General features: G+C 34.4%; 11 protein-coding genes across 11 annotated transcripts; 7 read left to right on the top strand and 4 right to left on the bottom strand.

Moving 5' to 3' along the window:
• Positions 1-412: 412 nt before the first annotated feature.
• On the bottom strand, positions 413-1,360 carry WICANDRAFT_34224 (RTA1 domain-containing protein; the record flags this gene model as incomplete). The annotated part of the gene is made up of 2 exons (XM_019182166.1): positions 413-1,151; positions 1,245-1,360. The coding sequence occupies 2 exons, from the start codon at positions 1,358-1,360 to the stop codon at positions 413-415; spliced, it is 855 nt and encodes a 284-aa protein (XP_019037292.1).
• A 4,534-nt stretch (positions 1,361-5,894) lies between these two features.
• WICANDRAFT_95417 (uncharacterized protein) lies at positions 5,895-6,741 on the bottom strand. Its single transcript, XM_019186491.1, has 3 exons — positions 6,437-6,741; positions 6,065-6,394; positions 5,895-6,044 (listed from the first exon to the last, which is right to left on the bottom strand). Exons 1-2 carry the CDS (start codon positions 6,517-6,519, stop codon positions 6,265-6,267), a joined length of 213 nt encoding a protein of 70 aa, XP_019037291.1. The 5' UTR covers positions 6,520-6,741; the 3' UTR covers positions 5,895-6,044; positions 6,065-6,264.
• Positions 6,742-9,003: 2,262 nt separating this feature from the next.
• On the bottom strand, positions 9,004-9,979 carry GTR1 (Rag GTPase GTR1; the record flags this gene model as incomplete). Its single annotated transcript, XM_019182105.1, has 2 exons — positions 9,004-9,891; positions 9,944-9,979. 2 exons carry the CDS (start codon positions 9,977-9,979, stop codon positions 9,004-9,006), a joined length of 924 nt encoding a protein of 307 aa, XP_019037290.1.
• Positions 9,980-10,319: 340 nt separating this feature from the next.
• WICANDRAFT_80242 (DNA damage-responsive protein 48) lies at positions 10,320-11,633 on the bottom strand (the record flags this gene model as incomplete). The annotated part of the gene is made up of 1 exon (XM_019185027.1): positions 10,320-11,633. One exon carries the CDS (start codon positions 11,631-11,633, stop codon positions 10,320-10,322), a length of 1,314 nt encoding a protein of 437 aa, XP_019037289.1.
• Positions 11,634-12,733: 1,100 nt separating this feature from the next.
• Positions 12,734-14,714, top strand: FMP40 (Fmp40p; the record flags this gene model as incomplete). Its single annotated transcript, XM_019180321.1, has 2 exons — positions 12,734-12,752; positions 12,852-14,714. The coding sequence occupies 2 exons, from the start codon at positions 12,734-12,736 to the stop codon at positions 14,546-14,548; spliced, it is 1,716 nt and encodes a 571-aa protein (XP_019037288.1). The 3' UTR covers positions 14,549-14,714.
• Positions 14,701-15,180, top strand: WICANDRAFT_64226 (uncharacterized protein; the record flags this gene model as incomplete). The annotated part of the gene is made up of 1 exon (XM_019183690.1): positions 14,701-15,180. One exon carries the CDS (start codon positions 14,701-14,703, stop codon positions 15,178-15,180), a length of 480 nt encoding a protein of 159 aa, XP_019037287.1.
• Positions 15,181-15,412: 232 nt separating this feature from the next.
• WICANDRAFT_33613 (uncharacterized protein) lies at positions 15,413-18,418 on the top strand (the record flags this gene model as incomplete). The annotated part of the gene is made up of 1 exon (XM_019182092.1): positions 15,413-18,418. The coding sequence occupies one exon, from the start codon at positions 15,413-15,415 to the stop codon at positions 18,416-18,418; it is 3,006 nt and encodes a 1,001-aa protein (XP_019037286.1).
• Positions 18,419-18,604: 186 nt separating this feature from the next.
• On the top strand, positions 18,605-19,165 carry MSO1 (Mso1p; the record flags this gene model as incomplete). The annotated part of the gene is made up of 1 exon (XM_019185026.1): positions 18,605-19,165. The coding sequence occupies one exon, from the start codon at positions 18,605-18,607 to the stop codon at positions 19,163-19,165; it is 561 nt and encodes a 186-aa protein (XP_019037285.1).
• Positions 19,166-19,493: 328 nt separating this feature from the next.
• OXP1 (5-oxoprolinase) lies at positions 19,494-23,291 on the top strand (the record flags this gene model as incomplete). Its single annotated transcript, XM_019182075.1, has 1 exon — positions 19,494-23,291. The coding sequence occupies one exon, from the start codon at positions 19,494-19,496 to the stop codon at positions 23,289-23,291; it is 3,798 nt and encodes a 1,265-aa protein (XP_019037284.1).
• A 1,776-nt stretch (positions 23,292-25,067) lies between these two features.
• WICANDRAFT_85207 (uncharacterized protein) lies at positions 25,068-25,841 on the top strand (the record flags this gene model as incomplete). Its single annotated transcript, XM_019185862.1, has 1 exon — positions 25,068-25,841. One exon carries the CDS (start codon positions 25,068-25,070, stop codon positions 25,839-25,841), a length of 774 nt encoding a protein of 257 aa, XP_019037283.1.
• Positions 25,842-26,357: 516 nt separating this feature from the next.
• YHI9 (Yhi9p) lies at positions 26,358-27,197 on the top strand (the record flags this gene model as incomplete). The annotated part of the gene is made up of 1 exon (XM_019182159.1): positions 26,358-27,197. One exon carries the CDS (start codon positions 26,358-26,360, stop codon positions 27,195-27,197), a length of 840 nt encoding a protein of 279 aa, XP_019037282.1.
• Positions 27,198-27,580: the final 383 nt, after the last annotated feature.

The following is a 27,580-nucleotide window of genomic DNA, read 5'->3' as shown; positions in this document are numbered from 1 at the left end:
GAGTCATTTGATCCACATTAGCCCAACCAACAACTGAAGCGCTGATATGATTATTATTATCTGATAAAGTTGAATATAGTCAATATTGATAGTGCTTTTGATCTTTTCATTATGAATATTGTAGTATATTAATACGATTAGACATCTCTATACCATCATCAACTATTCAACTCGATTTTTATGTTTCCAAGTGTGTTATATTCTTGGTTATTAGCTCTTCATCAGTATTAAAGAAAGAGTTAAAGATATTCAGCTTGGTCATTTCAATAATCTGGCATTTTTGATCATATGAGTTCTTGATACGATTTAATAGACTCTTTTAGATTCAGATCTAGTGACTTCAAGAACCGCTGTGTCTACCATTAATAGTCAGTATCTACAAAACAGATCAACTCAATTCATCAAAATCTATTCAGTGTTTACCTAAAGTCAATGGAATAGTTTTCAAGAAATAATTGGAAACATCTTGCGAAACAAACAAAACTGCACAGAAAAACATCATCAACCCATCGAAAACATAGATAAACCATTCATGACTTGAGATATAACCACCATTACCCTCAGTGAATTCAATCACTCTATAAACTGATCTAATCAAAATGAACATTGAACAAACAAATAAACTTTCCAAGATACTTTTCCAATTATTAAATCTATATGGGAATTGTTTAATATCTTGATTTAAAACATAAAGGTTATAATCACTTGAATCTGAATTCATTCTTAACTTGATATAATAAGTAGTTTCAACAACAACAAAGAATCCAAAGAATAAAATTTGAATAACTAACCCACCAATAATAATATTCTTACCCATATTAAAACGATCAATATTATCTTCAGCACCAGAAATTGCAATACCGCCAATAGCTTGTAAAAACAATGAAATAACATCACCAACAACACAAATTTTGGTAATGTACTTGGCTTTTAATAATAAAAACTCTTCATTATGTAAAATTCTTGTAACCATTCTTCCAAAGATCATATAAATTGAAGCACTGAAAAAAGGAGGCCCAATCAAGATTAATAAAGTTTGTGTGATGAATGGTGAACGATCAAAAATACTATCATGAGATATGGAACGGGCAATAAATCCAATAAATTCACAAAATAATCCAATATAAAAAGGTATCAAAATATAAATATATCTTGAGGATACTTTGATTTTAGTATCTTGATCAAAAGGATTCTCCAAATCTTTGGAAACCCTTGATTTCTTATGATTATGAACCCTCATAAACGATTGAACACATTGGAAAGTTTGCCAAAGAATTAATATCCCAAATAAGACAATGAAAATTATGGCACCAACTTGAGTTGGGTTATAAGAGTAATAACTAAATTGAGGACTTTCCATATTGACTGTACTGTTTTGTTGACTTTCAGAATACTTTGGTCATGATGATAAAGAGATTATCAACTCATTATAAAGAAGATGTCAAATCAACCATCCATTCATTATTTTGTTATCAGCGTACCCATCCACTATTGTTCAATCCAAAAATAGATGAAATGTAAACCCTGAATAAAACGTCCTAAACCCAATGCACCAAGCAAACCGCATGAGGCTGTGTCTGGCCTACATGCTCTTGTTTTTGAATGTTCAGAATTACAGTATGAAACCCAAAAATGATTGAAAGTAACGTACCCACCAAAGCTACTAAACGACAGAACGAGATTGTTAAAAGAGAAAAACGTAAACACAAACGCGCTTTTTTTTTTTTTTTTTTTCGCGTTGTTGTTTCAGAAAAACGAAAAGTCAAATGAGGTTAAGACAGGGCAATTCGGCGTATCTTGGTAAGTGGATGACACTGGTGGGAGGTCCTCTTCATGGATCACAATGTCGTCTTTGTTCTTGAAAAAAGTATTGTTGTACCGTGCCTTGTGAGAGGTCGTGAGGAATTGAGCTTTGGATAGTCCAAGTAAACCAAATCATATTTTTAGCACAAAAAAACTGAACTGTAGAAACAATTCAGCTACAACTTAGTACACTTACAACTAGTTGGGTAGATAATAGATACCTTAATAGTACCCGGTGGACTACTTCTACGTCGAAGATCTAAGTATACGACTGATGCAGGATCAAAATCCATGAAAGTTATTTTAACTTGTAATTAACCTCAAGATGAGCCTGACTCAACAGTACAATAATATCACTAGCTACATAATCATGCTCATCATTTGATGGCGACATCCACATTATAAATTTGTTTCTATTTTTATATCTATTCCTCGCAACAGTATTACACTTTTTTTATGTCAAAACTGATCACATGACACTTTAATTCCGTGCCCTTAACAGCGGGGTTTGAATTTCTTGAGTGCGGCACGTGACTACAAGTTAAGTTGATTTTGTTTTCCATAAAATTTACGATTAATTTTACCTTTAATTGATCACCGTCACCATCACCATCAACCTCAGCAACATCGAAAGAGTGGAAGTATATATGTTGATCTAAGGTACGAGCATCTTGAGTATCATTCAATAAGACATTATTATCCTCATCATATTATTGATGTTTATAGTTGCGTCTGAATTTTGAAATGATTTGATGTTTTTAGTGATAACTTCACGTTTGTCTGGTGCCTGCAGGAATGCTCATTGAATCCAGAAGACGAGACATGTTCTGTACATTATTAAACGAGATTGAGACATCATCAGCAAATGCAATGATCTCATTATCTCCTGCTACTTTCTTCAATCCATTAATAGACAGGACATTCTATCAAGGTCAATTGGCTGATTCCATGAGTGGCTTGCTTATGTTTCTGTTCACTCGTCAATTGTCATGAAGATATTTTAATTGTCAATATATTATCCTTAATGGACAAGAGATGATTAATTTTGAAAAGTGAGTTGCCCTGTGAGGAATTGAGCTTTATTTAGCTTTTGATTTATCCAGGCATCTGATTCCACTGATCAAATGATATGTTTTTACGCCTAAGTGACTTGGAATTGTAGATATTAATTACAAATTTAATTAATCAAGCGACCTACAATCTATAGTCTCTTTCGCCTTTACAATTGTGTCATTTGTAATTGTTACTTATTAATTTAGAGAGCTTTTTTGAGATGGTCGCGATTTCTTACTGTTGTTCAAGATTTTCGCAATTTTGGCATTGTTTCAAATTTCATGTCACATTAATATAATTCATTTGCGTCGATTGTTGGGCAATTTTTTTTTCATAAGAATTTAAGATATCCGAGTTTATTGTTTTGATATTGTTTGATCAAAAAATTCAAGAAGCCTTTCTCAATGCCTTAGTATCCAATTTGGTGGATTAATTAATTTGTTGCTTCGTACTTTTTTTTGTATTTTTAAGCGTATGAATTACATTTTGGTCTATGGTATTGTTTAAGAATTAATACATTCAAATTTTACTTGTGAAGTGCTTTACCTCGTGAGAAGTTGAGCTTGGTAATTAAACAACTGGCCAGCTTTTGACTTTTCCAGGCATTGCCACTGAGCAATTGATTTTTTAACCAAAACCAGTTATTTAGAAGCTGTAGGATATCGATTAATTATAACTAAAGGATTTTTCATTTGTACGATACACATTCTATCAGTATATAACTACTAATATCAGAATACTTTGAGTAGTACTATGTTAACATGGAAAGCACAATATAAAAATCGAGTTCGCGACTTTTTGAATTTTGTTGAAGAACCCTGAATTGATCAATGATCTTGTGCTAGTCTGTGGATTGGCAGACATATGAACATTATGGAAAGTGATGCTAGTGTGGAAAGCTATTTCGGTGGCCATTATCTTGCACAAGGATACGTGTATGTTTCCTTGATTTTGTATGTATTTGTTAAGGGCTATTGATTCATGATGATAATGAATAGTGAATAGTGGTCTACTGAAATTATTACATTTTCATTGATGATTGATAATAGTGTCGTGCCTTGTGAGGAATTGAGCTTTGAATAGCTTTTGGTTCATTCCAGGCACTTTGACATTAAATCAAATGATATTTTTTTAGCACATAAACACAAAATTGTAGTTTAGACGTAAGTATTCTCGGCTTTCTTAAGCTAGAACTGACTTGCAAATTCTTGTTCTAAAAGAGTTAATATGGACAACGACAAGATAGAATTAGATGGATGGAAATTCAAAGTCAATTAAACTTGCAAATAAGGTACCTAAAATCTGTACGTAACAGACCTTCGTCAGAGGTATCCTCCAGTATATCATCAATTGACAATATCCCTTTCTAGATTCTAGTACAGCTAGCACTTTGATAATACTCTCGAATAATTTATGAGATTAGAATATTAGCTTGAACAGAATCATGAATACTGTCATAATTTATCATCCAAAACAATACACTCTACAACAATCAAAACATCTGTAAATTGAAAAAAAACATGTGTTTCTCTAGTATTGAAAAAGGTCTTAAAGATGTTGTTAGATTTATAATCCTCAATCCTTATCAGGAACCCTTAACTGAAAAACTAAAAAAATGAGCATTCACACTCAATATGAAAGATCAAGCTTAATGCAACCAAAAGAAGCTATAATGAACATGACCTAACAAGGGTGTGACAGAGTAAAAAATAAACGCTATTTTGTTGCAGTTGTGTTGATGAACTATGCTGATTGGCTCAACAGTTTCAAGCTTGCATTCAATTCCTCAGTATACCATTCATGATATTCCCAACAAGTTGAAATGTTGAACTGGCTCCAACTCAAGACTCAGAGTCGGTTTAAAAATAAGTTGTTCAAGTCCATTCTTATGGAGTCTTGCAATTTTAACTGTCGGATTCTGGTCAACTTTTATTCGCAGTTACAAAAGATACAAAAACAAGTATTCCCTGTTCAATCTAGTTGGAAATTCGAGAAAAAATTGTAAAATTTCTTTCCAAAACGATTTCGCGAACTAATTGTACACGCTGAATATGGCAGACTGTCCTTGAAATGGAAAGTGTAGTAGGCATTTCTTGAGGTGGTGGATCTTTCCTGTATAAGCATCACTGATTGGTTTCTATTATGGGTGGAAATGAGAAATGATTATATTGGTAATGTGTTTAATCGAAATTAGTGGTCTAGAGCAGTGATTTATGCTTCGAGGACTAGTTGAGCTTATCTGAACAATCAGTCCAATTTTGACTTTTCCAGGCATTAATATCACTGGTCAAATAACTTTCACCTGAACCGAATCATTATTTAAAAGGTGTAGGATATAGAGTAATTGGAGTGCTCTTCAGTACTTCTTAAGTCTTATCATATATGAATTTTCAAGCGTCATACAGGTGATGTTGAGTAATGATCTGTGGCCTGTAAGGTACCATGGCTCAATAGATCATAACATAATTAATTTCAATATCTGATCTCTGCTACATAAACGCAAATGATATTGAATGAAAAATAAATGTCCCAACAATCACAAAACCTTCAAAAGATAATTTGTTGGATCATAAAAAAGACCCTCAATCCTTATATTAGACCTTGATAGTTGAGGAATTCTTATATATTGTATACAATATATTCCTCCTTGAAATAATGCTTCAATCAAAAAGTGTAATAGAGCTCAAGAAAAATCAAAACCGAGCTTGAACTGAAGATTCCTTGAGGCATTGCCGATTCAATATTAATCAAACAACTAGAAAATATATGGAGTCAAAACACAGTGAGCAGATATCCCTTCATTATTATATCAGATTCCTTTTAGCCCAAAATTCAGCGCACATATCCCAGGCGTCAAACGACAAAAAAAAATAGCCGATAACCCATTGTGGAATTGTTGGTCAATATTTCTTGTATTGAATTTAATTGTTGTTTTGAAGTTTTTGAACAAAAATTGCCCCGAATTCAGAAAACACAACATCCCAACACCAAAACTACATTTCGTGAAAAAAATCATTTTTATTTTCATCGAAGCTTCGATTCAATCACTCCTCTAGCTTTCAGTTAACATTGCCTTTGTTTAACTTGAGACGTTTTCTTTTGAACCCTAGTGCTTTTAAGCTTTTGTACAAATCAGGGTTTTGAAATGAGTCCGTGACGAAAGTGTCGGTTTTAGCAAAGTGTATTAGCCACTTTGTGATCTCACGATTATTGCACATAGCCAGTTTTCGTTTGGATGTCTGCCATTTATCTGGTTACTTTTAAAGTTGATCATGGGACTGGCTAGACTTTTGATTGTCACCACTCATTTTCAAACTTTGTGGACTAGCGTCCTTTAATGGAGAATGTGTCTTTATCTCTGTAAGAAATTGAGCTGTTTAAAGCTTTTGATTTCTTCAATTATGGACATTATTCAATCAAATGTTTCTGTTTTATTTTGTCAAATGAGGATGTAGATGTTATTGTAGTACTACCATTAAGACCCGCACAAAACCAATGATCTAGTAATGAAAGTAAATAAGTTATACTCTTGTAGAAACTTTGGTTTAAAAGAGGGTCTCATGTCATGTGACCAGGTGACCTAGTCCCACGAAACAAGACCAATAGTCCCTCATCAAGTCTATCTAGCTCGAGTCTAAACAGAGCCAGCAAAAAATTAATCATTTGAATATTTAGCCACCTTTGAAAGCCAGGTAGTTTTCCAAACTGGATCACAGGCTACCTGTTTTCGCTTCGCTTTATCAGCACTATCATGAGGATTTCTATATAAACTCTATTATCATTCAATGATTTCTAAGGCGTTTATTTAGATTTTACAAAACATCACAGCATTGACTGAACATTTCCACCATCAACATCATGAACGTTAGCATCACTAATAGTATTATCATGAACGTTAGCATCAGCAAGGCTCACTGCATCAACATCATCACCATCAGGGAGAGAACATAAAGCTGACCATCCGGGATTGGCCTACATTTTCATTATCACGTTGTGTGATTTGACTACGTCCAGTACAGGATTTGCATCTTAGGATAATTGGTGATCCAAAAAATGTCAAATCACTTTGCATAATAATTAGCTATTATTGAACAGTTGATTTTGTCAGATTTTTTCAATTCAATTTTGAATTGTTGAGAAATGGTGTGCCTTGTGGATGTTTGATCAATATTCCCAGGTAGTGTCATATTCTTGAAACTGATGATTTAATAAATGAATAGCAATTTTGCAAGATTAAGCTAATGCTACTACGTTGTAGACTTTCAAATAAGTTGAAAACTTTACACAACATGCTAATTCTAGATTGGACGCAGCCCGTTATCAAAGACGTCGTTAATATTCACAGTATTTATATGTAGCCTCATTTCGGTACATGAAACAATTTTGAAACAAATATTTCTAAAGCATCTCTCGAAAATAATATAAAAGAACTCGATTGACCTATTCTTTTCTGAATGTTAAGATTCAAAAAAAAAGATAATTATGTTGTGGCTTCATTTCTTATACATTCTCCTAGTTTCTAATTGATCCGGCCTCCAACTGCAAGACTCGTTATGAAGATATGGATATGATTGTAACATTGATCTGGGAACCACTGGAAACAAATGGGTGTCCATAACAACTAATAAACGATTAACGTCTTGTCCTTCAATTTGAATAGTGGGAAAGCCGTTGACCACAATCCTAGTCAACGTTATAATGATATAATTAATCAATCCACACAAATACCAAAGAAAATGTTCTTTGTAATATATATTGATAGGGGAATCACCTTCTGATTGGTGAGTTTGGTGCTTGTGAAAATGCCCTTTGTGTGTCCATGGTCTATTTAATCTCGTGGGATGACTAGAACGCAGCTCAGTATTTGTGATAGAGGATTGACTGCTCTTTCAGCCTGGCCATTTGCTTGTTTATTGTCAATATATCATATACTTGGACAAGGGATAATTAATCCTATTCAAGATATATTTGAATTTAATCTTGAAAAGTGGGTTGCCTTGTGAGGAATTGAGCTTTAAGTAGCTTTTGATTTTTCCAGGCATCAACTTCAACTGATCAAATGATATGTTTTTACACCCAAGTGACTTGAAATTGTAGATGTTAAATACAAATCATTTAACTAATTAGATATCAATCTAGATTCTAGAACCTCTCACTATTTTAACCAAAGCATTGGAATTGCTCTCTTCATCTTTTCGCGAAGGGTCTATAAGAAAAGAGCAAAGGCCACTTTCTCCCTTCTACTTTTTATTAACAATCATCATTATTGAGATATTCTTGACCCATAGTAGGGTACCTATATGAGCGTGAGTGTTTCCTCGCTTTTGGAACTCAATTGTATATGGATTAAAGCTGCAAATTTACCAAAATTCAATGTGATGTCTACGGGTGCTAGTCCCTTGGCCACGCGCATCCTTTTGAATAATTGTTTATTGATAACTTGAAGAGTGTTGGAATGCCTTGTGGAGAGCTAAGCTATATAGCTTGGGGCCCTTTCAGGTGTGTTTAGCATTAATCTTATGGTTTTAAATATTGAATCATTCTATTGGATGTTAAATTGGCGTAGCCGTTTTCAGCTCTCTTTTAGCCTATAGTACATTCGACGTAAAGCACTACATAGTCATAATATTGTGATGGTTCAATTGTCAAAATTAAATTATGAAACCTTCAAACTTCAAGTCTTCAAAAATGTTTTTGGATCATGCTAAATCCTCAATTCTTATCAGAGCAGCTTGAGTTCAAGAGTCTTTTTGTATTTTATGGATGTCCATGTGATCAAGGCTGTATTAAAATACTTTGATCATCATGACAACAAAATAGTAAAGTCTTTAGCATGGATCGCATGCGACCACATAAAAGACACAATCTCAAAATATTTTTCTGTACTAACAAGTAGATATATAACTTTTAGGTGCTAGGGGCGTTATCCCATATTGGATTGTTGACGATGTTCCTAAATTTTTTAACTAAATTTTGTATGGGCGGTTCCGCGAATTTTGGACCTAAAAGGTAACAGAACATTTCGCGACCATCCAAACACCACAACTTTATCGATGAGTAATCAGAAATAAGCTGAATCAGTTATTACAATACAATATTCTATCAGTGTATATTCTCATTGTCAAATTACACTGTTATTGTATATTATCACTGGAAGTACTTCTTTGCATGCTTGATATTCTCTTGTATCAATCCTGAATTATTATTAGCATCAAATGGTAAAACAACGAAAATCATTAGATTTGAACTCAACTCCATTATGAATAAATTATTGTTTAAATTCAATTGATGGAATTGAGATTTCAATTTTGTAGAACTTTGTTTGAAATTCTTCATTATATTTGAAATTTTTTCATATCTCTTTGGATCCAATTTTTCAAAATTATTATTTGTTGAACTAATCAATTGTCCACTATTTGAAGAACATATAACCAAGAAAGTTGTCTTTTCAAACAATATTATCTCTTGTGCCTCTATTATTTTTTGTAAATTTGTTAAATTCTCTTCATATTGATTCATATTTGGAATTAATGAACAAACAATTGAACTCCAAGCCTTATATAAACTTTCATCCCAAATACTTGTTGGGAACCCCACTATATCAAATCCATAAACTTTAGAAGTTTCCTTCAATTTATTCATCATTATATCAAATAATTCTTCACGACGATCAATCTGTACTAAATCCATCTTGTGTAGCAAGACAAATATTTTAGCATTTGGAGAAAATTGCTTCAACTGTTTTAAAGATTTAACAAAAACATCAATATCTTTACTAACTTCTTTACTCTCCACATCGAAAACATGGATTAAAACTTCAACCATTTTGAAAATATGATCTTTTTGATTTGTAAAATAATTATCCATGAAAACATCTTGACCACCACAATCCCAAAGATTCAATGTCATGTTCCCCAAGAACCGAAGATGTGAATGCTCAACATCTATCGTGGCACCAAGACGACGTGTATCAAATGCTGAATAATTACTAAAGATTATTGATCTCATTGATGATTTCCCTGAACCTGAACGGCCCTAATATCAGAATTAGTAAAATTTCTTAACCAAGTCATCCATCCAAACATACCATAAGCAACAGTTTCTTCTTACTATTCCCACTCATATTCCCTTTCTTTCTAATCTCTATATCCCAATTGTTCTTTGCTTTCTTTCTTGTTGATGGAAATTGTTTATGTCTGCTCATTTTCGTTATCAGCGCCTTTTTTTTTGCTGGCTCAAGGAAAAACTGAAATCGGTAAGGACACTGCGCTATAAACTTTTGACCAATGAGAAATCATCAATAATCGTGATTTTTATATAGACGACTTGTGTTTCTGAAAGTACTACAAGAAAATTCAAAATTTAAATATAATTGTAACATAAACATCCATCAAGGACTAAACACATTCGTATAGGAAAAAACACATATAAAAAAGCACACAACATCTCAAATTTCATTTCATTTAATAATCATTTCTTGAAGAGGAGTTACCATATCCAGAGTTTGAAGAACCATAGGAATCATTGTTTCTCGAAGAACCATAGTTTGAACCTGAGTTACCACCATAGCTTGAATTAGAATTGGAACCACCATATGAATCATCGTTTCTTGAAGAGCCATAAGAGTCTGACCCACCATATGAGGATTTATTCTTGTTTGAAGAGCCATAAGAGTCAGAGTTTGAGCCGTACGAAGATGAGTTTTTGTTGGATGAGCCATAGGAGTCGTTGTTTGAACCGTATGAGTCTGAGTTTGAACCGTATGAAGAGTTCTTGTTGGATGAACCATAGGAATCATTGTTTGAAGAGCCATATGAGGATTTGTTTTTGTTTGAAGAACCGTATGAATCATCATCATCATTTCTGCTAGATGAGCCGTATGAAGAGTTTTTGTTTGATGAACCATAAGAGTCTGAGTTTGAACCATATGAATCGTTGTTTGAAGAACCGTATGAATCTTTTTTGGATGAGCCATAAGAGTCATTAGATGAACCATATGAATCTTTCTTGTTTGATGAACCATAAGAGTCTGAATTTGATGAACCATATGAAGACTTGTTCTTATTTGATGAACCATATGAATCGTCATCATTTCTGCTTGATGAACCATAAGATGAAGAACCATAAGAATCTTTATCCTTCTTTGAAGAAGATGAACCATATGAATTATCGTTATCATCACCATATGAAGATGATGAGTTTTTGTTCTTGTTTGAGGATGATCCATAAGAGTTGTCATTATCATTACCATAAGATGAAGATTTGTTTGATGAACCATAAGAATCATTGTTTGAAGAAGAACCATAAGATGATGAGTTCTTGTTTTTGTTTGAGGAAGAACCGTATGAATCATCATCATCATTTCTGCTTGAGGAACCATATGAAGATGAGTTTTTGTTTGAGGAACCATAAGAATCATTTTTGTTTGAGGAACCATAAGAATCGTTGTTTGATGAGCCATAAGAATCTGAGTTGGAAGAACCATATGAATCATTGTTCTTTTTGTTTGAAGAACCGTATGAATCTGAGTTTGAGCCATATGAATCATTGTCATCTTTTCTGTTTGAAGATTTGTTGTCATCTTTATCATTCAAAGAAGTGTTACCAAATTTGCTTCTGACGGCTTCTTCAGCTTTGTTGTAGTTATCTTCACCAACTTTGTTTTTGAATTGATCAACACGATCTTGACCAATGTAACCTTCAGCTTTCTTGATGTAGTCATTGTCACCACCGTCGTTGTTACCAACAGCGTTTTTAACTTTGTCGAATAAACCCATTATGATTGAACTTTTGTATTATGGCTAGTGTATTAATTGATTCTCTGATTTGAATCTGATGAAGAAGAAGGGGAAGAAGCAACAGGAAAGAGCACTTTCAGGGGTATCCAATGGTTTATATACGGAAATCTCCTTTTCTTCTCCATTGAAATTTAGTGTTCGATTTGGATCGAAACGTGAAATTAGTTGTTATTTAATTAGACAGATGATTGCATAATTCCACGTAGGTACACGCTTGCGAAGGATCAATCGAAACAGGCAGAGCCCACGTAGAACCTTGGGATGGGAAATGTGGATAGGGAGTAGAGATGAATAGATCAAGACTATTCAATTGAGTAGTCAATGTCTAGGTCTCTGACTGTTGTGTTGAGTTGTGGTGTCTGTTTTCCAGGATTGAATCGACGGGTACAAAAGTTGGTGTCAAACGGCCTCGAAGAATAGGCGACGGCAAAGCCACAATGTTGATGGCGATGACATCTTGAAACAATCGAATTATTATTATTATTCTGTGCTTTATTACGAATCTACATGTGTATCTCTAATTAATATGGAATGAAACTTGGAACGTTGGTGAAATCTGAGTTTCATGTAGCTGAAGTTTGAATTCAGCCTTCTTCAAGGACAGCAACTTTATATTCCACCACCAACACCTGGATAAACCTACAATTAAACAACACAAGCGTGTTTATCACCATAAATTGAGCACATATGCCCTTTACTAGCCCTCAATTGACCCTCTAGAAGCCCTTTTCCACAGCATTTCCAGCCAATTTGAGCCCTCATCACCAAAGGTTTCGCGAATTGCTCAAGGCTTCATCATCATCGTCGACATTTGAAAAGATGGTGAACTAGTTCAAAAGGGTATTAGCTATAGAAAGAGAGTAACCAAGATCTCAGGCACCATCACAGCTATACACACTAAACTTTAGATCCACCAAAAGTCCCTCCACATTTCTTGTTTTATCCAATTCTACGTGCAAAGAGCAAGCAATTGAGCCTTACCTAAGACGTTACACATCTTCACCTCCATAAAATTATCAATTCAACTCTTCATACACCTTCCCTGATTACACTTCTGCAATGCAATGAATCAGGACAAAATGACCAAAATACCTCTAAGTCAATATCCAAAATCATCCACATTCCTCAAATTGAAACTGGACCCAGTGATCCCTTCAATTCAAGCTGCTAAACAACTTTATGAATCCCAAAATCAAGAGGAAATAACAAAACTATTCAATAGACCACGTACTTTGAAATCAGGTGCTTATCAATTCACAGTGCCTGAGAAAAGACCAAGTTATAAACATCTATTATCATCTCCAAAAGCTCTTGAATTCTTATCACTACCTCCAGATTCCCCATCTGATCCATATTATACTTCAATTGTCACTGGTGAAAGTTTTTATAATGATGAGAAAATCTGGCCCTATGCTCAAGCCTATGCAGGCTTCCAATTTGGTCAGTTCGCTGGACAGTTAGGTGATGGTCGTGTGTCAAACTTATTCACATTGGAGACTCCAACTCAAGGGAAGCAAGAATTACAATTGAAAGGAGCTGGGAAAACTGCGTTTTCAAGATTTGCTGACGGTAAAGCTGTGCTCAGATCCAGTATTAGAGAGTTTATCATAAGTGAGTCTTTAGCAGGGATTGGCATCCCAAGTACAAGAGCACTGAGTATTGGGTTGTTACCAGATACTAAAGCACAAAGGGAAAGAGCTGAAGTTTGTGCAGTTGTGGCAAGATTTGCTAAAAGTTGGATAAGAATTGGTACTTTTGATTTATATAGATGGAGACAAGATCGTGAAGGATTGAGAGATTTGTGTGATTATGTTATAAGTGATGTTTTAGAAACTTTACCAAAATTCACACCTGGTGAATTTGAAAAAGATGAATATAAAGAAGTTACTGAAGGTGAAGAAATCGTGGACGGATTGATCAAAATAACGGATTCTTCACGTTATGATCAAATGTACAGAGCTATTGTTAATTTAAATGCTAAAACTGTTGCTTATTGGCAATCTTATGGATTTTTAAATGGGGTTTTAAATACTGATAATACTTCAATCATTGGATTATCTATAGATTTTGGTCCTTTTAGCTTTATGGATCAATTTGATCCAAATTTTACTCCAAATCATGATGATGTTCAATTGCGTTATAGTTTTGCTAATCAACCCTCGGTTATTTGGTGGAATTTGACAAGATTAGGTGAATCATTAGTGGAATTATTAGGTGCTGGTCCTGATATAGTGGATGATGAATTCTTCATTAATAAAGGTATCAAGAAAGATCAAGAAGATCATGTTATTAAAAGAGTCAGTTCGATTATTAAATTAGCTGGTGTTGAATACAAGAAAACATTTATGGAAACTTATAATTCATTAATGACTCAAAGAATTGGATTGAAAGAAGTCAAACCTGGTGATAATGATTTAATTGCAAGAATGTTGGAAGTGCTAGTTAAAACTAAAGTGGATTTCAACAAATTTTTCATCAAATTACAAAACTCACAAGACCTAGATGACATTTCAACTTATCTAACCCCAGAATTAGTTGAACGTATTGAAAACCCTCAAGATAAAGTTGATCATGAATTAAATGAAGAATTAACAACTACAATAAACTCATTCATTGCCAAATATAAAGAAAGATTAGGTTCAACTTCTTATGAGGAGCGTTATTCAATTGCATCAAAAGTTAATCCACAATTCACTCCACGTAACTGGATGCTTGATGAAGTTATCACTGAAATGTATGATGATCCAAATGATGTTTCCAAATTATCAAAATTACTCAAGATGAGTTCAAATCCATTTGATCCTTCTCAATGGGGTGAAGAATTAAAAGATGTTGAAAAACATTGGGTCGGTAGTGAAGGTACTACAATGATTCAATGTAGTTGTTCAAGTTGATGAGAATTTTTTTAGCTTTTTTTTCCAAGCTTTATCAACTCAAGTACGTGAAAATTGAGTGTATAATGGTGTGTGGACTTATAAAAAGAAGCATCATTTTCAATATTCCTATTAATGACTTTATGTATTTGCTTTCTGTATAGCTTAAAGAAATGATTGATTTATTAGACCACATTATTGATTTGTATAAACAAGATTGGGAAAATCTTAAATTGCAACATGCTGAAGTGAAGGTGATGACATCTGATAAAATCCAAAGTGTCAAGTCAAAGATTGATGCAATTAGAAATCCAGAAACTGTTGTTATTGATATATTAAATCTTTACAATGAAAGACCTCAACCGTTATACATGAGATTATTGAAATCTCCAAGCTTGTTGAAACTAAAATTTAATAAACATTTGGCAAAAACTGCATCAAAACCTTTACAAAAGACTTATGATTCTACAATTGATGATGATGAAGCTAGTGATACGGAGAGCTATTTACAATATGTTACTGTGAAGGACCAGTTGGATGACGTTTGCAATGAGTTGAGCAAGTTTAGAGACTCATCTTCCTCGAATTATGAGAACTACCAAGGGCTAGTTGGTGAGAATCCGTACAAAGAAGAAGAATACACTTATATATGAGAAGTAATTGAAGCTTTATAAGAAATTATGTAATATAGATATGTATTATGTAAGTATTATATAATCTCTTATCAGTCACGTGCAAGGGTCCTCCATTTTTCCCCAAATTTGGGAACTTTTTCGAACCGCTGGAAACTTCAAAGAATCAACAAAAGCTATAAAACTAGTGACAAAGTGGCAAACTTGGAAAGAAAAAGTGTTGAACAGAGATTCAATTTCAAAGCGTTTAGCGATGGGTTTGCCTCAGAATAACGGTGCTGCTGGTGCTCCTGCTTCCCCTTCAACTGAAATCACACTTCCTATCTACAAGTTGAGCAAGTCCCCAATTGTATTACTTCCAGGTATATTGTATAGAGTCACTTTCTCAAATCAAGATGCCTCAAACTTCTTAAATTTTTACAAGAATCCAAAACTACACAATTTACTGATTGCAAATCTGCCAAAGCAAGGTTTACTCGGTGTTGATGAAAAAAATGCTGAGAAAGTCTCCAAAGATTCAATCCAGGGATCTCGTGCATTAAGAAAATTCTTGAATGGGAATCAAGGTAATGAAGGTGCTTATGATTGGTTGATTGTGGGGTTATTGTCACAACTTTCAAATGATAAAGTTGCCACTATTTCAAGAATTGTTGGTATTGTTAATGATTCTAAATCTATTGTCATCACTTTCCAAGCTTTAACTAGAGGTGAAGTTTTGTTAGATGATATTGAAGATACTGAACCAGGTTTCCCATTTGAAGCCAAGATTAAAGCTATTTCCAATCATGTTGATTTAGGTACAGATTATTTACATGAAAAAGTTCCAGTATTCAACAAAGTTACTGATGAATTGTTTGACAAGATTGAAAATTTCATGAAGGAATATTCTTTGGTTTGTACTTTTGAGAAAAGCATTCCACAGGGGAAGAAATATGCTTTGACATTATCACCATTAGCTAGTGCTCTATATCAACAATTTTCAAATGATTTCAAAAATTCATGGCAAAAATTGATTAATTTAATTGAGAAGTTTAATGGGAATTTGGACAAGTTGAAATCTATCAAGAACTCTGAAACTTTCTTAAAATTGTTAGATTTAACAATTGCTGTTTTACCAACTGCAAAATTGGAGTTTTTAGGTACTTTAACTGTGGAAACAAGATTTGATAAATTTGTGGAAATTCTTCAAAATTTTATTGAATTATTCAATGTTTTAGATAAAAGTGTTGAATATGTTGAAAATTATTATTCAAAGGCATCGGATTTGGAAAAATCAAAAATCATTTCAAATCAATTGAAATCTATCAAGTTTTCACTGGATTCAATTAAACCGGAAAAATCTTCAAATTATTCACCTGGCACAAATACACCAACAAATAGATCAAATCCATTCAGTGGTGCTAGTTCATCAGGTAATTCTGAAGAAGCTGAAGAGTTACAAATTGTTGATAAATTCATCAACAACATTCCATCAGATGTTCATCCAGATGGTAGACAAAGTTTAACCAAGGATTACAAACGTCTAAAACGTATGCCAACCCAACATTCAGAATATCAAGTCTTGCGCACCTATTTTGATGTTATCCTGGATATCCCATTTGGTCAATACATCAACTCAAAAGAGATTGAAATTTCAAAAGCTCAAAAACAATTAGATGATGACCATTATGGCTTACATCATGTCAAAAAGAGATTATTACAGTATCTATCAGTTTTGAAACTACATGATAAAAACAATCTTGATGAATCACCAAATTCACCAAATGAATTAGTGAAAAAACCATCATCTTCATCTCCAATACTATTATTTGTTGGTCCACCAGGTGTTGGTAAAACTTCATTAGCAAGATCTATCGCCACAGCTTTGGGCAGAAAATTCCAACGTGTTTCATTAGGTGGTGTTCGTGATGAATCTGAAATAAGAGGACATCGTCGAACCTATGTCGGTTCATTACCTGGTGTGATAATTTCAGCATTACGTAAAGCAGGTTCAATGAATCCTGTGATATTATTAGATGAAATTGATAAAGTCAGTGGTGGTACTGGTTCCAATGGGAAAATTTCGGGAGATCCAGCAGCTGCATTATTAGAAGTTTTAGACCCGGAACAGAATTGTAATTTTACTGATCATTACATTGGGTTCCCTGTTGATTTGTCCCAAGTGTTGTTTTTGTGTACTGCTAATGAATTGGCAACTATTAGTCCTCCATTAAGAGACCGTGTTGAGATTGTGGAAATCTCGGGTTATACAGCTGAGGAAAAGGTAAATATCGGCTCAAAATACTTGTTACCAAAACAAATCAAGTTGAATGGATTGCCTGAAGGGGAAGTTTTATTGAATGAATCAATTTGGAAAAAAATTGTTTTGGAATATATTAGGGAACCTGGTGTTCGTAATTTAGAAAGAACAATTGCAGCAATCTGTAGAGGTAAAGCTGTTGAATTTGTTGAGAATGAAGAATCAAATTATAGCCCAAATATTGATGAGAATTCATTAGTGAAATATATTGGATTACCAATTCATCCAATTTCAAAAGATCTAATCTTGAGACCAAAACTAAGTAATCATTATGGTGTTGTTAACGGGTTAAGTTATAACTCTGATGGGTCCGGTGGTGTTTTAGTTTTTGAAGTTATAAGTATCCCATTACACTCTGAAAATTCAAAGAGTCCAACATTAATAATTACAGGTCGTTTAGGTGAAACATTGACAGAATCCATTAAGATTGGTTTAAGTTTTATCAAATCCACAATATCAAGAAACCTGATTCATAATTTGAACTCTACTGAAGTTTTGAAACAATTTAATAACTCTGAATTACATCTTCACGTTCCAATGGGTGGTATACCAAAAGATGGTCCATCTGCTGGTATAACAATCACTTTAGCACTTTTATCAATTGCATTGTCCAAGCCAGTTGATCCAACAATTGCAATGACTGGTGAAATTACATTAAGAGGGAAAGTTTTACCAATTGGAGGTGTTGGCGAGAAGTTATTGGGAGCTTCATTGTTTGGTATAAAGACTGTTTTAATTCCAAAATTGAATAGAAAAGATGTTATTGAACATTTTTATAATGATGATGATACTAAATTGGTTGAATTTTTGAACAAGGGGACTGATGAACCTGAGGTTAAAGTTAAAGAAAAATTGGGTATTGAGATTATTTACGTTGATACATTTTGGGATGTGATCAAGGCTGTTTGGGGCAATGAGGTTGAATTGGGTGTTGATCAAATTCTAGAAAGTCATGCTTGAGAAACAATGAATTTAATGTACATTTTTGATGAGTTTATGAGTTTTGTGAGTCGTAGTTTGCGAAAACGTTGTTGAATGTGTCAAATTTCTGTCAAAGGCTTTAAAATCGCGAGATAAAAATAACATGGCCGAAAAAATAGATTCCTTCATTAAACTCAACATCGACAACTTAACTCAACACCAATAATGTCACTACACCACGATAAAGGAAACTTTTGGACAAAAGTCCGTTCTTCTACTAATAAGATATCATCCTCCTTGGCCAATCTCTCGATAAGATCAGAACACGACGGTGACTCTCCAAATTCCACACTAATCCACAAGGCCCTAGTAAACCATTATGTCTCAAAGAATGAACAATTTCCACAATGGCTAGGTGAAGAACAAGAGAATCACCAACATCACAACCATCCTCAAAGAGCCCAACCTCAAAACACTGCCCAAGAACAAATCAGACAACCAGTTCAGACTCAAAGATTCCAACCACAATCACAGCAGCAACAACAACAACAACAACAGGGAACTCCAGGCACCTCACGCTTTGCCAGCAGGTTTGCCAATGATCAAAACACAAGAATTCCAAGCAGGTTTGCTACAAGTGGAGCTGACCATGGAAGTAACGGTGGTTCGAGGTTTGCAGGTTCAAATACAAGACCAGGCCATCCAGAGAGAAGTGATTCATCAAGTGGTAGTGCAATGAAGGATCGTTTAAAGAGAAACAACTACAGAAATAACTTTGGTGTGTGATATTAGTAATATAGATTGACGTATCGTAACCATCTAATCGTAGATAAACCATTTGGCACTTGTTCGCTTATAAATTATCTTAATAATTTGTACTTTGAAGTTTTGAAGCCTCTGTGGCTCTTCATTTGAAGGACCGTCCTTCTTGACTGCCAACTGGGGGATGTCCAAGTGCCGCTGGGGCCCAATCCGTCCCTCTTTTTGGTGGACAAAGTCCTTTGCGAATATCCGCGCATTGACTAATCGAAAAAGCATTTAAGCAGCTTAAAATCTCGTATTTACTTTTGATCAGTTGAAAGTTCAGTTCACTAGTCAATTGACTACCATAAAGATGACTGGAAAGATAAGAATTGCTATAGACAGAGGTGGAACCTTCACAGATTGTATTGGGAACCCAGGAACAGGGAATCAAGAGGACGATGTCATCATCAAGCTCTTATCAGTGGATCCAAACAACTATCCAGATGCTCCATTGGAAGGTATCAGAAGGCTAATGGAGATTTTCACAAAGAAAACCATTCCAAGGGGTGAGCCATTGGACACTTCTCAAGTTGAAAGTATCAGAATGGGTACTACTGTTGCTACAAATGCTCTTTTGGAAAGAAAAGGTGAAAGATGTGCTTTGATCACTACAAAAGGGTTCAAAGATTGTTTAGTAATTGGTGATCAAACCAGACCAAAGATCTTTGACTTGAAAATTAAGAAACCTGAAGTGCTTTATGAAACAGTGGTGGAGGTTGATGAAAGAGTTACACTAGAAGATTATGCTGAAGATGCTCAAAATGTTAAAACAAAACCTAATGGTGAAGATCTTGTTACTGGTACCTCGGGTGAGACTGTTAGAATCCTAAAGAAACCAGACTTGGAATCAATAACATCTACTTTATCATTGTTATATGCTTCCGGTATCAGATCAATTGGTGTTGCATTATTACACTCATACACTTTCCCAGATCACGAAAAATTGATTGGGCAAATTGCTGAAAAGATTGGTTTCACTCATATTTCATTATCCTCTGAATTGATTCCAATGATTAAACTAATTCCAAGAGCTAATAGTTCAATTGCAGATGCATACTTAACTCCTGAGATCAAGAAATATTTAGACGGTTTCACTTCAGGTTTACAAGAACAAAACAGGGCTAAAATAGAATTTATGAAATCAGATGGTGGGTTAGTTGATGCTTCCAAATTTTCTGGTCTTCGAGCAATCTTATCAGGTCCTGCAGGTGGTGTTGTTGGTTATTCTTCAACTTGTTATGACACAAAGAGAAAATTTAATTTAATCGGTTTTGATATGGGTGGTACTTCAACTGATGTTTCAAGATATGGTGGTCAATTTGAGCATGTTTTCGAAACAACAACCGCGGGTGTCACTATTCAGTCTCCACAATTGGATATTAATACAGTTGCTGCAGGTGGTGGGTCAAGATTATTTTGGGTTAATGGATTGTTTAAAGTTGGACCAGAAAGTGCTTCATCTCATCCAGGTCCTGCTTGTTATAGAAAAGGTGGTCCATTAACTGTCACTGATGCAAATCTGCTATTGGGTAGATTATTACCTGAATATTTCCCAAAGATCTTTGGTCCAAATGAAGATGAATCACTAGATGAAAAAGTCACATTATCAAAATTCCAAGAACTTGCTGATCAAATTAATAAAGAAAACAATGGTAATTTAACTGTTGATGAAATAGCTTATGGGTTCATTAAAGTTGCAAATGAAACTATGGCTAGACCAATCAGACAATTAACTGAAGCTAAAGGTCACGTGGTTTCCCAACATCGTTTAGTCACTTTTGGTGGTGCTGGTGGTCAGCATGCAGTTGCAGTTGCAGAATCTTTAGGTATTGATACTGTTTTGGCTCATAGATATTCCTCAGTTTTATCTGCATATGGTATTGCTTTAGCTGATGTTGTGGAGGAAAATCAAGAACCTTCTTCAGTTGTATTGAACAAGGAGAATGAAGCTCATATTGAAGAAAGATTTAACCATTTGATGAAGACTTCCAAGGAAAAATTAATTGAACATGGGTTCAAAGAAGATCAAATCAAATTTGAGAAATTCTTAAACTTGAGATATCAAGGTACTGAATCTTCCTTAATGATTAGTCAAGGTGAATCAAAATTTGATTTTGAAGAAAAGTTCTTAGCATTACACAAGAGAGAGTTTGGATTTTTATTTGAGGATAAATCTATCTTGATTGATGATATTAGAGTTAGGGCTGTGGGTAGTACTTCACAAGATTCAAGTGAATCTGTTGATGATGAATTATTACAAACAACAATCACTGAAATTGATGATTCAAAAGTTAAATTCCATAAACAAGTTTATTTTGAAGGTGGTCGTTTCAAAACTCCAATTTATAGAATTGAAGATTTAACAATTGGTAATAAGATTAATGGTCCTGCAATCTTGGCAGATGGTACACAAACCAATGTTATCCCTCCAAATGCTTCAGCTACCATTTTGAAAGCTCATGTTTTCATTAAAATCCATTCAAAACAAGAAACTTTAATTTCTCAAGGTAAACAAGTTGATCCAATATTGTTATCAATCTTTGGTCATAGATTTATGGATATTGCAGAACAAATGGGTAATCAATTAAGAAAAACATCAGTTTCTACAAATGTTAAAGAAAGATTGGATTTTTCATGTGCTTTATTTGATCCGGAAGGTAATTTGGTTGCCAACGCGCCTCATGTCCCAGTTCATTTAGGTTCAATGTCCACTGCTATTAGGGCACAAGCTAAAATATGGAAAGATAAATTAAAACCTGGTGATTCTATTGTTTCAAATCATCCTTTAGCTGGTGGTACACATTTACCAGATATCACTGTTATCACACCTGCTTTCAAAGATGGTGAGATTATTTTCTATACGGCATCAAGATCTCATCATGCTGATATTGGTGGTATCTTACCAGGTTCAATGCCTCCAAATTCCAAAGAATTGTATGAAGAAGGTGCTGCCATTTATTCAGAACTGATTGTTAGTGAAGGTAAATTTGAAGAGGAAAAAATCACAAAGATTTTGTTACATGATCCGGCTCAATATGAAGGATGTTCAGGTACAAGAAGATTAAGTGATAATTTAAGTGATTTGAAAGCTCAAATTTCTGCTAATCAAAAAGGTATTAATTTAATTGAAAGATTAGTTTCAGAATTTTCATTAGATGTTATTATTCTATATATGAATGCAATTCAAGATAATGCTGCATCAACTGTTCAGAAAAAACTTGTTGAAATTACTAAAAATTTGGGTTCAACAGAATTTGAAAGTGAAGATTTTATGGATGAAGGTTCCAAAATTAAATTGAAAATTAAGATTACACCAGAGGAAAACATTTTTGATTTTACAGGTACTTCTCCACAAATGTATGGTAATTTAAATGCACCAGAAGCTATCACAAACTCTGCATTAATTTATTGTTTAAGATGTCTTGTTGATCAAGATATCCCATTGAATCAAGGTTGTTTACGTCCAGCTAAAATAATCATTCCAAAAGGTTCAATCTTATCTCCATTAGAAGGTGCTGCAGTTGTTGGTGGTAATGTTATGACTTCACAAAGGGTTACTGATGTCATTTTGAAAGCTTTTAAAGTTATGGCTGATTCTCAAGGTGATTGTAACAATTTAACATTTGGTACTGGTGGCCATGATGGTAAAGGTGGTTATACACAAGGGTTTGGTTATTATGAAACTATTGGTGGTGGACATGGTGCAGGTGATGGATGGAATGGTGTTAGTGGTGTTCACACAAATATGACAAATACTCGTATGACAGATGTTGAAGTTTTGGAGAAGAGATATCCAGTCATTTTGAGAGAATACTCAATTAGATTAGGATCTGGTGGTGATGGTAAATTTAAAGGTGGTGATGGTGTTATTAGAGATTTAGAATTTAGATATCCTGTCAAGGCTTCAATCTTGAGTGAACGTCGTGTAAACCAACCAAGAGGTATTGAAGGTGGTGAAAATGCTGAAAGAGGGTTGAACTTGTGGATCAAGGCAAAGAATGGACAGGTTGTTAATATTGGTGGTCGTAATACAGTACAAACTGAAGTTGGTGACAGAGTTATTATCATGACTCCAGGTGGTGGTGGTTATGGTAAAGTTGAAGCTTAGGATAATGTACATGACTAATTTGTGAATAATAGTGTAGGTTTTTAAATCTCTTGAACTTCCTTTAAGAGCAACATTGTCACACGTATCTATAAATGTCATCACTGTATATTACGTCAAGAGCAAAATGTTTAGTGACACAACCGTACCTATTTTGCCACCATATAAGCACTTATCTTGTTCTAGAGAAATGGTTACAGTGGATGATGAATAAAGCAACTACCTTTGTTATCATTGGTCACAATTGCTCTTTACTTTTGAGGGAAACGGAAACATATTTAAACAGATGAAATCTCTGGCCCTTTATAGTTAGGTCTTTTGTATATTTGCTCTTTATATTACAAAGTTGACTAATTTCATTTCATAACAACAACTTTATATGCAAAACTTTTAAAAACAATGTCAGGAATTTACAGACACTTCAACAAAGACACAGATACTGCAATTAATGCTCATGATGATGCTAAAAAGCATACAGGTTTAAATAATGATAATCAGAACTATGGTGGTACAGCTGGCGCCAATGATATTTCCAAAGCAGACAAGAGTGATATGAAAGAGAATAAAGTGATGGATGATGTAAAGAATGCTTATGACAAGTATTTGAAAAAATAAAGACAAAACAAAACAACTTGAATGATTTTGATTTGGTTTTATTTAACTCATGACACATATATAGATGATTTTTCGATTTATTAATGACACGCTTTTGGTTTTATTATAGAGATTGTAGGGTGTGTAGGTTGTTCTGGATGACGGGTATTAATCGAAAACCACCATAGAATTGGGCTAAGAACTAGGTAAAAGCAGGCTTAGATAGCTAGTCTCTTGTTAAATTTTTAAAACACTTGTCTTTATTTGTCCTTAACCTTTCACGCACCAATAATCTAATTTCTTGACTATTTTCCACAGTCAAATTGAAGAGAACCGTTGGAAACTCCTTGCAAAACGCATTCGCGAAAGCAAGCAAGCAAATGTTCAAAGGCCACAACTTCGAGCTTCTTACTCATCGACAACGTAAACACGCTTCCCCTTCCACTTTATAGCCTTTCATAGGGCCAGCAAATTGCTAAATTTCATCCTCCATCAGCTGCTCTAAATTCGGTCTCGAGGATTTGTTCTCGAGGGTTGTTGTTGACGTGAAAACGGTTTTGGATGTTGTGCATTTGATCTGGGTTAGAATGATTTGAAGGAATGGCTGAAGTTCAATTGAGAGTGAAATGAATGCTTTTTAGTGATCTAAATATCACCAGAGCTTTTATGGGCTAGACCAATTGAGTGGGTATCAATTGGCCATTTGGTGATGGATTGAGAAAGCCTAATTCTTGGATCTGGGGTATACCAAATGGAATTGAGTTTTGAAAATTACACCTCATCAAGAGCACCTTTTCTTTTGAAGGTACTATAGAAATTTCAATTATACACACATCGTGGGCAATGTCAAACCGGTTATAGCAACAATAAGGTTTCTTTTTCTCTTATACAAACACCCCTGTTGTGACAAATTTCATAAGCATTTTCCACAGTTTTTGCAAAATACTTTGTGATTTAACTAACTTTATCACGTTTAATTACATTTAAGAATAGCAATTTAGCAAATGTTTACTATTTATCAAGGAATTTTATGGAAGAATTAGAATAGTTGAGATTGATGGAAAAGGTATATAAAGATCAAGTTTCTTCCGTTCAATTCAACTTCTCAATCCCTTTTTATTTCATCAGAAGTCTAATTGAATATCCATATATTACAATTATATTTCAACTACAACTAAATTAACAATGTCTAACTTTATTGATAAATTATCCAACAAAATCCAAGGTAACCAAGGTGCTGAAGGTGCTCAACAAGGCCAATATGCCGACCAAGGTTATGGTCAACAAGGCCAATCCACAAGCAGAGCTGGTCAACAAAATCTAAGCTCTGGTGCTGGTGGTAGAGATCAACAAATCCCAACCTCTGGTCAACAAGATGCTTATGGCTCATCAGGCTCTCAAGGTTATGGCCATCAAAGCTCTACCCGTGGTGCTGGTGGTGTCGGTGGTACTCAACAAGATGCTTCATATGGTTCTTCAGGTTTGAACCAAGGTGGTTCCACTGGTGCTTATGGTTCATCAGGATCCCAAGGCTACTCTAGCTCTGGTGGTGAACACATTCCAGGTACTAAGGGCCAATCATCATCTGGTGCTTATGGTTCATCCGGCCACTCTGGTGTTGGTTCTGGCTCTACAGGTCGTCATGGTGCAGGTTCATCAGGTTATGATGATGACTTGAGCTCTGGTAACCAAGCTGGTGGTTTGGGTTCATCAGGTTCCCGTACAACTAGATCACAAGCTGCTGCTGGAGGTGCTGGCTATGACCAAGGCTCTAGTGGTCTCGGTGGTGCTGGCTCTCAACAACAACATCCATCATCTGGTATGGGTGGTGTTGGTGGCTCTTCTGGTGGTGCTTCTGGTGGCCAAGGCCAATTTGCTCAACAAGCTCAAGAATTAGGTAAAAAAGGGTTTGAAAGAGGTGTCCAAGAAGGTCAAAAATACGTTGGAAGAAACCTCTAAGGATGGTAAACCACCAACTGATTTTATGATTGTATGATTATATTATGAACATCTTTTGTTAAGCTTTTTATACTCTTTTATGTTACCTTTTTTTATGATCTTTTATAGCGCTATTTTTTGATCAAAAGAATACATTTTTTGATTTTAATGAAAGTTGTAGAATATTTTGACTGTTGCTCTTGATGTTACAATGGTATTGCATTTCGCGAAAACTCGTTATAATGGAAATTAGCCCTGAAAAATGCTTGCAATGATCCATAAACTATTTCAAACCATTCGTCGAATTGATTAAATTAGTCAATCTGATGTTTACTGGTTTTTATATTTAAATCAATGGCTCTTAACTTTCCACATCTATCACCGGTGAAGTTGTTGACACCGGTGACATTCAAAATAATATTTCAATTGTTGAGTCATAACTTCATACATTGGGTATAAAACAGTTCTCAAATCCACCAAAACACACATAAAAGCTCAATCAACTTACCAATAAGCATCAATAAACATAATTCAACAATGGGTCAATTCAAACAGGTCGATGTCTTTACATCCACAAAATTCCAGGGAAATCCAGTTGCCGTGTTTTTCGAAGCTGATAACCTGTCAACACAAGAAATGGCGAAAATTGCAAATTGGACCAATCTTTCAGAAACGACTTTTGTTCTTAAGCCTAGCTCAAATAAAGCAGATTATAAGTTAAGAATCTTCACACCTGGTTCAGAATTACCTTTTGCTGGACATCCAACTATAGGCTCTTGTCATGCATTATTAGAAGCTGGTCTTATAACTCCTCAAACTGGTAAAATCATTCAAGAATGCGGTGCAGGGTTGGTGGAATTAACCGTCACTGATGATGATATAAGTTTTAAATTACCGTATTATAAACATTCAAAGTTTGATGATAATGAACAAGTTTTATCACATCTAGGTTTGAATGAAAATCAAGTGTTGAAGACTGTATTGGTTGATGATGGGCCTACTTGGTTAACTTTCCAATTGAAAACTGCACAAGATGTTTTGAATTTAAATCCAGATTTCAGTTCATTGGCTAATTTCTCCGCCACTTCAAATATAACAGGGATTGATGTATTTGGTGTCCATGAAGATGGTTCCTATGAAGCCAGAAATTTTGCTCCAGCTGATGGAGTGAATGAAGATCCTGTTTGTGGTAGTGGAGCTGGTGCTGTTGGATCTGTTTTGGCTGAAGAGTATGGTATCACTGGAGAGATTAAAATTAAACAAGGTTGTAAAGTCAAAAGAAATGGTCAGTTAAAGGTTGTAATTGAGCAAGTAGAGGGTAAATATCAAGTCAATGTCGGGGGTAAAGCAGTGACTTGTATAAATGGTACATACTAGACGGACATTTGTTGGTTATAAATAATCTAATGTATGGTGTCTGCCATCTGACAAAGTGTCAATATTATCAGCCCGTCAATATTTGGCAGATTGTGTAGATAAATGGCGAACAATCCATTATAATGTTGCACTAGAGAATTTCGAATTAAATTTTTATACAAGATGCTACCTATGATTTTAGCATTCTCATTGATGTCTAAATAATGCTTAAGTATATGATTTCTTTATTGAGTCATGTGAGACCCGTCCGTTGAGTTATCTGATGCGCGAATTTTTGGAACTAAAACTTTGAGAATGCTTCGAAAAAACACATACTATGAGTAAACCTTTTCTCTTGTTAACCCATTGGTTATTTGCTAAGAACATTATCAATTATTACCAAG

Source organism: Wickerhamomyces anomalus (assembly GCF_001661255.1).
Source record: "Wickerhamomyces anomalus NRRL Y-366-8 unplaced genomic scaffold WICANscaffold_5, whole genome shotgun sequence".
NCBI lineage: Eukaryota > Fungi > Ascomycota > Saccharomycetes > Phaffomycetales > Wickerhamomycetaceae > Hansenula > Hansenula anomala.
Note: the sequence above shows the minus strand (reverse complement) of the source record. Positions and strands in the feature narration are given on the sequence as shown.